The 12,382-nt window shown below is 38.6% G+C and overlaps 1 protein-coding gene across 1 annotated transcript; it reads right to left on the reverse strand.

Moving 5' to 3' along the window:
• Positions 1 to 1,828: 1,828 nt before the first annotated feature.
• Positions 1,829 to 8,125, reverse strand: gpx3 (glutathione peroxidase 3). Its single transcript, XM_028459722.1, has 5 exons — positions 7,982 to 8,125; positions 6,363 to 6,513; positions 5,718 to 5,835; positions 5,318 to 5,417; positions 1,829 to 2,181 (listed from the first exon to the last, which is right to left on the reverse strand). The coding sequence occupies exons 1-5, from the start codon at positions 8,060 to 8,062 to the stop codon at positions 1,960 to 1,962; spliced, it is 672 nt and encodes a 223-aa protein (XP_028315523.1). The 5' UTR covers positions 8,063 to 8,125; the 3' UTR covers positions 1,829 to 1,959.
• Positions 8,126 to 12,382: the final 4,257 nt, after the last annotated feature.

Raw genomic sequence — 12,382 nt, forward strand, 5'->3', positions numbered from 1 at the left:
GGGGTCTTCCGAGCTGGGTGGCATGGTACTTTAGCAATAACTAAGGTGCATCGCGCTGGCGGTGTCAAAAAAAGGGTGACCTAGGGCGCTCTGGGGGGCTGGGTCGGTGTCCGCCAACTGCCCGTTCAGCGCGGCTCTGGCCGTCTGCTGGGCGTGGGTCTTGGCCCTTCTGCTGGGGTCTCGGGCGGGAGGCTCTCTGGGCCCTCCCCTCGGGGGATTGGGTGCGGTGGTGGGGTGGATGTTGGTGGGGGGCCTTGGGGTTGGAGTCGGTGGCGGGGTGCGCTGGGTCCTCAGCTCCTTGATGTTTTCTTGGGTGTGTATGTGGGGGGCAGTGGCCTGCCTCTCGGCTTGGTGTCTTGGCGGCGTCTGGAGGGCTGCTTGGCCGTGGGGGTGTTGTCTGGGCTCCCTGGCCCCCGCTCTTTCTGCTAGCCTGCCTGCATCATCGGGTCCGGGGCAGCGCTTGGGTTTGCAGTGGCGGCTTCTTTACACATACATCTGTCTACGATGCACTAGCATGCCTTGGACTGTGGGATAAAACTCGTAGTGGGCTTAACTTTAGACACGTTGATCCCAAATACCTGTTTTAGGTGTGACCACTCACTCCTTCTCTCTGTCCACAGCCACCACCATACAATAATCAACTCTTCCCCACCCTTCCATTTTTCTACCTTGAATCTCTCCTCCCCGCCATAATTTTACTTTTCCATCAAATTTCAATGCCATTTCTGCCTTTTTTTTTTTTTTATCTTTTAAGAAATTTCCAGCACTTATAAACCCTTTCCATTACTTTTTCCACCTAATGTCGCATGTTGTCCCACTATCGTCACTTTTAACCTCTTCACCCTATCTCACACTTATTTTTGCCAATTTAATCCACATTAACGATTTGTCATGCCCATTATTTTTAAAATAGTTTAAACTAATTGTTCCTACTTCTTAAATTACCTCAACTCTTCATTTCTGCCACTTTTATGCCAATATTGACACTTTGACCCTTTTTCACACTTTTTCTGTCTATTTTTGGCCACTCTAGTTTGCAACTTTTTTACCAATTTCTGTGGTTTTTAAAATCCTATTTCATCACCATTTTTGGTAACTTTTAATCCATTTTATTTTTGATTAAAACAAGGAATTACATCTTTAAGATGACTATATACTAAAGCGCAAACAATAATCTTCATAACAGTGGATATTATTCAGATAAATAAATCAATGTGGTTGTTACAGATTCATATAACAATCGACCGTTATTTTGCTGACTTTATGGATGGGCTGTAAAAAGCTCTTTTCTTTATTCCCCTTATAGATGACCCTGTCTCCACCGAATTCAATGGAAACCCAGTAAAAATATTTCACTTTGAATAGTTTTAACCTTTGATGACATATGCAGACATGGAGGGGGAAAATACATTATGATAATGTTAAATTGTAATACTAAATATTTATTTATTAAAAACAACTAAGCAAAAAAAAAAATAGTTTCGGGTTTACATGTGTCTGAATAAAATATATCCCTATGTTTTGATGAAATCATTTTATTTTTCCAACTAGCCAAGCTTGCAGGGTTCATTACCTCCAATAAGGTTAAGACCCACTGCTGTAGACAAAGCACATTTTTTGAAGTTCATTGATTCACACATTAAGTTGGCCCATTCCTTTTTTTTTCAGTACTTCATTTATTGGCAGTAATTATAAACACACAGACGGAGATAATGGATATTGGGTGTGGGATGAGAAGAAGCTATGGTTCTGTGGGTTTGCAGGACAGCCTGAATGCACTAAATAACTGTCCTGGACTCCAGATTCCGAAGAGGCACCACAGGTTCTGTTTTCAAGCCTCTTCTTCATTCAACATGTCTTCTTCATGCACCCAAACCTATCCCATCAATCTGACCGCTCTGTGCCATTCTAGCTCTAACCATTGACTTCATTACATGGACAACACTATGATTATCAGATCTAATGAAACATATCGTGTGTGTACATTTGAAGCAGGTATTTTCGAATCTCGGCTCGAATCGTAGAAACGTTGACACTCGGGTGCCAACGTTTCACCGGTTTCCCATTCGGTCCCACTAAGAACTTCTCAAAGTTCCACTTGATATCACTGAGCTCCAGAGGTTTCCAGAACAGTCTGTCGGCAGGGTCCCCAAAACTGCTTCCAACTGGAGGGCAGGAGCTCTGTGATGTAGAAAGCACACACATATTATTGTCATTATGAAATTATTATTGCTTCTTAATTAATGTAATGTTGGTGCATTTTAAATTTGGCAATATTTATAAAGAAGTGAAGAAGTTTTAGCCGTTATGTTACTGCTCAATTTGACAAAAGTTTTTTTTGTCAGTATTAAACTTTTCCTGCTCAAACGGTTCATCTTACATATTTGTAAATACCCCCTGTATATTTATATCACACTGACACTCTCTGGGACAATTTACATATTGGTTTTTCAAAAGTAATAAAGAATTGGCAAAACATTAATAAAATAATAAGTTTGAACATGTATTTCTTTAGGAAAAAATTGTGAAATATTCTAATTAAACCATTATCTATGAGAGATAAGGAACACCTTTGCACAAAATAGTGTCAGAAAAGATTAGTAAGTTAGTAAATAAATATCAACTATGCATACTGGATTTTTTTTGAAACATACACATTTAAACAAAATGTGTTTTGTCATTTTATTTTGAAAAAATGTAAATGCTTTAACACCTCTCATAACTGCCAAGTAGAGGTTTTATATCAGCTCAACCCTACACTGACAAAAGGAGAGTTAAATCACAAAGCTATACAACTGACAGTGCAGAATACCTCTGTGAGACTACAAAAAATAATAATAGCTAGAGAATTTGTTGGGAACACACAACCATTATGGGAATGTTGATCTCACGACTATATGGAAAGCAGCTCTTATCCACAAACCAACAAAAAAAAAACAAAAAACAGTTAAGCAGGTCTTTAAAAAGTATCTAAAGTAACCTATGAATTCACTTTGTAGAAAAATATTAATACACAGAAAAGTAAACATAGCTGACTGTTTGTAAGGTGACACCAGCCTCAATGCTGAAGGAAAATGACAAGCACACACACACGCTTACACACAGTAAACCTGCCGTGCAGCTCGGCTTTGACTTTAATCAAACCTCCACTCTTGGATATAGAAAATATTAGTACATTTTACTCGAAGTTTTATACATAAGGCTGACATTACGCTGTTTTTATATGTCATTAGTATGAATAATAATAATGCATTTTATTTGTATTGCACTTTACATATGAAAACACATCTCAAGGTGCTACAGGGAAATAAAAATACCAAACATATAAAAACAGTAAAGACAGCATGTAGAAACAGTAAAAACAGCAAGAAACATATTAAGAAAATACAATACAAAAGAGGTGGGTTTTTAGATTGTTTTTAAAAGCCTCAATAGACTGTGGGACCCTCAAGTGGTTGGGTAGGGCATTCCACAGCCGAGGCGCAACCGCCTGAAAGGCCCTATCTCCCATAGTGCGGAAATTTGTTTTGGGGGCATGGAGTTGGTGACTGTCAGAGGAGCGGAGATGTCGAGTTGGCTTGTGACTATGGATGAGTTCTTTGAGGTACACTGGTGCACTGCCGTAGACACACTGATAGGTCAGGAGGCAGATTTTATACTCAATCTGAACCTAACAGGAAGCCAATGAAGGTTATAGAGGATGGGTGTGATGTTTTCAGATTTGCGCACCCTCATCAGGACCGTGGCAGCGCAGTTCTGAATGTACTGCAATCTCTGCAGGCTCCTGCCCGGGATCCGGATGAGGAGTCCATTGCAGTAGTCAAGCCGGGAAGAGACAAAGGCATGAACCAGGCATGAATAAGGTGTAATTAAGCTGTCATTAATAGTCATTAAATGTCGTTCACCAAAATGTGGCACCTTTGGAGCTGTGTTGGCATTTTTTGGGTTGGGTGGAGGGATCTAGTGGGGTAAGATAGGGTAACTAAAGGTTAGGGTTAGGGTAGCAACAACACTTAATGATAGCCTAGATCGGAATCAGAATCTGAATAAACTATATTTATCCCCGAGGGGTAATTAGAAAGGCAAAGAGTGGAATATAAAAAAACAAATAATAAAACAGCACTAATGTCTCATGTCATAATGACAGCGTGATGTCAGCCTTTATGTAGAAAACTTTAAGTAAAGTGTTACCAAAATATCTTAGTGTGACATCTCCATAGCCATCTCACTTCTCTTGTCAGATGATGATATTTAACTTTCTTCCATGTCAAAGTTCACTTTTTCATGTTTGCTCTGCATGTTACAGTAGTGTGTAAGCACATCCTGGTTTACACAGCAGTGCACATGGCAACGAGAAGGCAGCAGTTAAGAGATGCTGCAGTTCAAACAAGAAGACATGGCAAGGCAAGGCAAATTTATTTGTATAGCACATTTCATACACAAGGCAACTCAATGTGCTTTACATGACAAAACATTCAACAGCTTAAAATCAATAAGAACATTTAAAATCATCAGTTAAAATCATCAACAAACACATAACAACATGACCAAAAATCTCTCTCTCATTCATACACAGTAGAGAAAAAAAGTGTCTTTAACTTTGATTTAAAAATGTTTACATTGGATGCTGACTTCAGCTCTGCTGGCAGTTTGTTGCACTTCTTTGCAGCATAACAACTAAAAGCAGCATCACCATGTTTACTGTGAGCTCTGGGCTCCACTATCTGACCTGTGTCCATAGATCTGAGAGACCTGCTGGGTTCATACCTGACTAACATTTCACTGATGTATTCTGGACCAAACCCATTCACAGATTTATACACCAGCAGCAGAACTTTAAAGTCTATTCTGAGGCTGACTAAGTGTAGACTTTAAACTGGAGTAATGTGTTCTGACCTCTTTGTTCTGGTTAAGACCCGAGCTGCAGCGTTCTGAACCAGCTGTAGCTGTTTAATGCTGTTTTGTCTGAAGCCACACACCAAATTTGGTTATCCTATCTTAAACAATTTCTAAGAAAAGCTGTCCCCTTTGAAGATGCCTCAAACAGAATAATTAAAAAAAAACGGCACAAGGGCAATGATGCCGTAAAAAATAATTGCGCACTTCTCATTTTCGAACTCCTTCAAGGTATTGATACCCTGAAGCCACAAACCAAATTTATCCTATCTTAAACACTTGAGAAAAGCTCAAAACCTTCCACATTTTGTGGCAGGGGATAATAACGATGATGATGACCCATACCGTGACACACACACACACACACACACACACACACACACACACACACACACACACACAGACACACACTAAAGATTACCTTCAGAAAAGTGTAGACCGCTTGCTCGTCTGCTCCATTCACGTCACCTTTCTCGAACATTGGGAAGTTTGGCACGAATCCCCCTCCGGGTCTAACGTGTCTGGAATCCAGAGAGCAGCAGCTTATCACTGAACATGCCTGGGAGCACTTATTGACTTGGCAGCTGATCTAGAAGGAAAACAGGCCTGGCTACACTGTGTTGTTTATTACGAAGGCTTTTCTATTCTAAGACGTGGATTCTATGACTTCACATAGAAGCTGATCTTCTTGTTAAGGATCTTTCCGACCTATTGCCAAAGATAAACTTATATTTATGGAAACTTTTGGTACTTTTATGTCCTCAATTTGCAACATGTTTGTTGATCACTACTAGAGCTGAAATGAAAGGCAGATTTCTTACTTCAAACCGTTCAGGATTTCACTGTTTTGTCCTGGTTCTTGTTTCCCAAACTGGTTACAAGGAAAGCCAAGGACTGTGAACCCATGTTCTTTCATCTCCTCATGTAGTGCATTCAGTTCTGACGGGAAGAAAATACAAAGCTCAGGTGTTAATCTGTCCGTACAAACATTTAGACCACATGTGTCAAACTCAAGGCCTGGGGGCCAAATCCGTCCCTTTAAAGCTCCCAATTCGGCCCACAGGAGAAAGTAAAAATGACGGCAAAAACATGACTTATTGTGTGAATCAACAAATGATTCATTTGTAGATCACTTTTAATCTCAAATTGTTGTAAGTATTCTCAATTTTTCCCAAATCCAACAATTTTCCTGAAATTATTCCCCAAAATGTAATTAAATTGGTTAAAATCAAGGAAATTTAAGATTATGCAGGGACTGATATCTCTCCATACAGTACATACGGTACTTTAAATACTAATATACGTGGAAGTGCAAACTAGGGCACAAACAATTATAAAATTGCTTGTTTTCCCACCTAAATCTGGAGCCCTCTTTGAGATTCAACTGCTCCTTATTTGGCCCCTGAACTGAAATGACTTTGACAGCCCTGGTTTAGACGAATGAATCAAAGGTTTGTGCCTCCTACCGACATACTGGAAGGTGTATCCTCAGTATGTAGCCACATTCACAAACAGGACACTTTTTCCTTTGTAGTCGCTGAAGTTGACAAGTCGACTGTAATTGAGGGTCCTGGCCTGGTATTTGTAAATGGTGTTTTCTGAGGATGAGTCACAGTTCTGGCAGGAGAGGAAAAAAAAAGGTTTGTTAAGGTTTGTTCTGTACAGCACAGCACAAAATATTTGCTTTGGAATTCACACAAAGTAAAGGGATTGGCCCTCATCTGTGTTTGTGTTGTCAAACCTAACAAACTGGTGACACAATACATAGGATATGAACATATCCTCCTTTTTTGGCACTATTTGGTGATTTACTAAAAAGGAAAATGATTCTGTGCCACACAAAATGTCAATAATGAACATGTTTATTAACGTGTGTTACAAATAGAGTTGCAAACAATAGTGCACAAAGTAAATAATACAGTTCTTTGACATGTATTGTGTGTGTGATGTGTCAATTTGATAAATAATGTTTTTTTTTTAATTTAGAAATATAATTTTAATCAATATTTTTTATTTTTTTGTTTTTTTAACCAAATCCTCGATATTTCAGGCGACCCCATTTAAATTCCAGGCGACCCCATATGGGGCCACTACCCCAAGATTCAGCTCTAAACTAAAAATAAATAATCCTAAAACCTTTGGATCAAATTCAAAAGTGACATAATTCTAAGTCAATGTTTTTGAAATGGGGGTACGTGTACTCAAATAGGGGTACAATATAGCACTACAGGGGATACTTGAGAGAGAGAGAGAGAGTGTGTGATAAAACCTATAGAAAAAAAATATATTCCAGAGCCATTAAAACTGTGTTTTTCAACCTTGGGGTTGGGACGCCATTTTGGATCGTCTGATATTTCTGAAAAATTAATATAGTTTTTTTAAAAAATTTTTAATCATCATTCTTTTATTATTATTATTATTATTATTATTATTATTATTATTATTATTGAAACACTCAATCTCAGATTTATATGCTTTCACTTTATAAAAAATAAATCTAGTTAAGCTAAAATGCAGTAAAAATAAATAAATAAAAATATCTGAGCTCAAACTAGTCAAAACCTAATTATATGGAAAAAAAAATGTCTTTGGGTCACCAAAAATTGTTGATATCAAAATGGGGTCACGATCCAAAAAAATACTGTTTCTTTCAACTTATAAACAAAATGAGATTATTTAAAATGTGTGTTATCACTCGTTCATTCCATCATTATGACCTATAGTTGTTTTTAAATAGTTTCCTAAGCAAAATGTTGTAGTCGGACAAAGGAGGTCCTTGGATTCAGAAATAAGAGAAAGGAATACTTGAGGCAAAAAAAAAGTTTGAGAACCACTGTAAAATACACATTGGATAAACAACAAAAAATAAATAAATACATGCATTTAAATGTTAAAATGTAATGGTATTGTTTTCATTCTAGGAACAACAGATGGAAATTAGCCTATGGCTATAATCTGACATATTTACATGTTTTTAAGTAACCTGGTTTAGAAAAAAAAAAAAAAAAAGCCTGTTGCTTTAAACATCATTAGTTTAAACCACACTGGTATGTAATATCAACAGGTTATTAATATTATTATATACCTGAGAGTGTGCAGCCCAGGCGGAGCAGGACAGCAGCAGCAGCAGCAGCAGCAGCAGCAGCAGCGGGAACAGACGCCTCATGGTGCCGAGCCGATACACCGTCACCAGCAGACCGTGGAGCTCCCACCTCTATGTGGAGGTGTGTCAGCCTGACTGCGGTATTTATAAATCCTCCTCAGGCAGGGGCAGCGCCACACCGCTGTATGATGACGTCACGCAGCTGGGAGGAACGAACGAATGAATGAAAATATTCATCTACAGTTTTTGAATCAATCTACAAACAATCCACACTCTCAAAGTATAGAGCTGAGGAAGATCTAACATGGTGGAAGTATGCATGTCTATCAGCCTTGTGTACAGTATGTATATAATGATAATTAATGGATGTAAGGATGAAAATGTGAGGAACATACGTATTGAAAACTTAATGAAAGATAGGAGTGGGAGATAATAAGTGCTACTTCATTCCACTCTCTTTCGAGTAGTGTACATATTAGCCATGTGGGCTCAAATGGAAAAATGTATATAATACTACAAAAGCTTTTCTGTTTGCATTAAATTGCTCGAAAAAAACAAAAAACAAATAAAATGAATCCATGAAAGAAAGAAAAACTACATGAATGAAAATGATTCTTTCAAAAAAAAATCTTTCTGCGTCCACAATCCTTTTGCATCATTGAATAATAGTGAAAATCTATTTATACAGCGTGTTCCAAGTTGTTTATATGACACTTGCTGTGGAAACCTGGATTTAAAGGTTTTGAATGAATTACATATATGTTCTATAATATTATTATATCCTTTATTTAACCAGATAAAAGCCTCATTGAGATTAGAAATGGCAGCAGCAGACAAAGTTACAACAACAATAAATACATTCATACATCTGTACAGTACATCAAAAACCAGCATTTCTGGAGACATCAGCTCAAAAGGATAGGATGACCAGATAATGTACCAACACCTCATAAACATGTTTACTTCTGACCATCAGTGGAGATAAAAAACCTTCAGAAAAACAACATGATAATAAATCACCAGGTGAGCCTGGTTGACTGTGTTTGAATGCCGTAAAATAAACATTACCCTTCCCCAAAGGACAGACTTATCCCTCTATTATAACCCCCCACCCATCTGTGATCAGCTGTTGCCATGGTGATCTGGTCCTCAGCTATAAGCCCTGTGAGTGGCTGAGACCTTTAAGAGCCATTTAAAACCTCTCTGTCTTTATTGACACAGTGCTGAGGTCAGCTTCGCAGTCCTGACAACAGGGACCCATGTTAAAAACTGAGACACTGGCAAGAACAGTTTTTATATTACAAGATTGTTGTTGATCCCTCATCCTCAAAACAGCTGGGGGCACATTTCTATACATTCTAGGAGGTCTATCAATTATCATCCTCCAAAACGTCATACTGTATGTAAAACACGTGTCCAACTTAAGGCCCGGGGATCAAATTCGGCCCTTAGAGCATCACATTCAGCACGCAGGGGAAAGTAATGACATAGAAAACATTTATCCTTGTGTAAATTACCAGTGTAATTTACAGTGCAAGGGCGTACGGTGGATTAGTGGTTAGCACGTCCACCTCACAGCAAGAAGGTCCTGGGTACAAGCGTTGGGGCGGACACTTAGGTGCTTTCTGTGTGGATTTTACACGTTTTCTCTGTGCTACGTGGGTTTCCTCCAGGTACTCCTGCTTCCTCCCACAATCCAAAAATGTAGCTAACTGTTAGGTTGATGAGAGTCTCTAACTCACCCGTAGGAGTGAGTGTGAGTGGTTGTCTATCTGTCTGTGTGTTGGCCTGCGATCGACTGCCGCCCTGTCCAGGGTGTAGCCCCGCCTGGCACCCAGTGTGAGCCGGAGACAGACACCCTGAAATAGGACAAAGCGGGTCTGAAAATGGATGGATGGATGGATGGATGTTTGCGCTACACTCTTCTCATCTGCAATGACACTTACCTGTGACGTTGAATTCATTTGAAATAAATGACTTAAATCACTAGCTTATATAAACAAAGACTTTTACAATTGTGTTGTCCCCCCTGAATTAATCATGGGTAATAAAATGGGAATGTGTTACTTATAAATTACTTATTAACCCATCCCAGTTTATGTGAAATCCAGGTAACACCTTAGAAAGGACACATTATCCTCTTTCCACACCCTCTATGGACGTTTGAGGGTTTATATTTTATCCTTTCAGAAGAAGGATTTTAAGCTTGGCTTTGATTTGCTTCAGCTTGGTGATATTTGTTCCTCTGCAGGTGAATCATAGGTAACGTCATCCTCTTTGCTTGGCAAAGGGTGTTTTAAGTCTCTTTGACCTCCTGTTGCAGGTATTACTTTCTCCAGTTGTGCAGATCCACTTTGGCCAATGTAACAGGACTGACATCAAGAATCCAAGTTTTCGTAGGAACTGACTTACTTTCCTCTTCAACTGTGGGCTCACCGCCCCCTGCAACACCCTGAATCCCATGTAGAGATGGGAATAGTCCCCTCCATTAATAATTAGTCAGTGACCTCATAGGCCAGAGCTTCAACGTAGAAGCAGGAGTCACAGTCTGTCTTCATTGCTCTGGCTTTTTTTTACCAAGTGTTTGGTGACAGTAGGAATGGACAGATCAATATATATTGTGGTCAAAGCTTTGACCAGCCTCGCCAATTAGTGTGTTTGTTTTCCAAAGGGTGACCAGATGTCCCAGACCAAGCACAAGTTCTTACCATTGAGGATCATGTCCAAAACTATTGAGGTTGTAGTGGCCAAGACCAGTACTTGGCTATCTCGATGGGCTACTAAAGGGTTGAGTGACTGACGCGCCCACCATGTATACCTTTTATTGTCAGTTGAGGTGAATAACGAAGGACTTCATGACGTATACTTATTTTGTTTTGATTTGTTCACCAGTGGAGTAAAAACCAATGCTTCCATTAATGCAAACAATTCACCTTTCACCCTCCGCACCTCACAATTTCCAGCTATAAATGTTTGTGGTGTTGTGGTCAGAAACCATTAGTGCTCCACCCCGTCAAGCAACAACCCAATGTCACGGGGGGGTACCTACTTATATACAGTCAGAGACACACTCAGTTAAGACCCACAAACATATACACCAATAAAGTGTCCATTATAGGGCTTATTTATTGCACTCATGTGTGTATACAGGGCCCACATGAGACAGTGGGAGTACATCATCAACCACAACAATGTGTAGGTGATGCTGAACTCATCACAAACTGTGTTGTGAAGTAGCCTGGTTCTGTCCACGATGCATGTATTCTGAGGGAAAGCTCTCTACAGAAGGCTCCAGACCATGTGTCAAAGCTATGGCCCGGAGGCCAAATCCAGCCCTTTGGAGCATCCAAGGCAAACAATCTTTGCAGGCGCTCACAGTTTTCCAAAAGTGCTTACAATGCATGATTGCAGTCATTTTCAATGTTAAACAATGGAAAAAGACTCAAACTTCTTGCAAAATACTTAAATTTTCCCCCAATTATTACATACATAACATTTTCCTTGATTAAATAGAAATTGGTCACAAAATCTCGAAAATTTAAAGTTAAGATCCTTTTGGGATTGGTATCTATCACTTATTGCTTGGATATTGTCAGTTTGTTACATATTTTGTACTTTATGTATATGTAGAAGTACAAACTAGGGCCCAATAATGGTGAAATTATTGGTACATTAATGAGTTTGACACCCCTTGTCTAGAGTCTAGACTAACTGATCAGATGGTTTAATATTAGGAGACGGTGTCTATCGCCTATCCAATGGCTGACGACACCTTTTCTCGCACCGAGTGTGCTATTAAGCATTTAAATGGAGTTCTGAAGAGGAGCTTTGCATATCTCAGTGGAACCCCAAGGAGTGTCCAACATAATGTGTATATTGTCAGAATCAGAATCAGAATCAGAATCAACTTTATTGGCCAGGGGTGTATGAATACACACGAGGAATTTCTTATGGTGACCTGTGCTCTCTCAGGTAGTGTAACGTTAAATAATAACAATCAACTAGAATAAAGAAAAATAAAGAAAGCAAAGAAAGTAAAGAAAAATAAATAAATAAAAAAAAGAAGTATAAACATAAATATAAGAGTAGTTAGACTAATATGTGCAAACTAAATAAAAATAACAGATAATAATAATAATAATAATAATAATAATAATAATAATAATAATAATAATAATAATAATAATAATAATAATAATAATAATGAAATAAAATAAAAATACAATAATAATAATAATAAGATAATAGTGCAGTAGTGCATTGATGAGTAGTGCAGGTGAACATTTAAATGAAAAAATGATGTCCATGAACATTTCACAGTGACAGGATTGTTCCAGGGTTGATATGTTTAGTTCCAGGTTATTTCACAGTAACAGAAACAGG

Source organism: Gouania willdenowi, chromosome 10 (assembly GCF_900634775.1).
Source record: "Gouania willdenowi chromosome 10, fGouWil2.1, whole genome shotgun sequence".
Taxonomy (NCBI): domain Eukaryota; kingdom Metazoa; phylum Chordata; class Actinopteri; order Blenniiformes; family Gobiesocidae; genus Gouania; species Gouania willdenowi.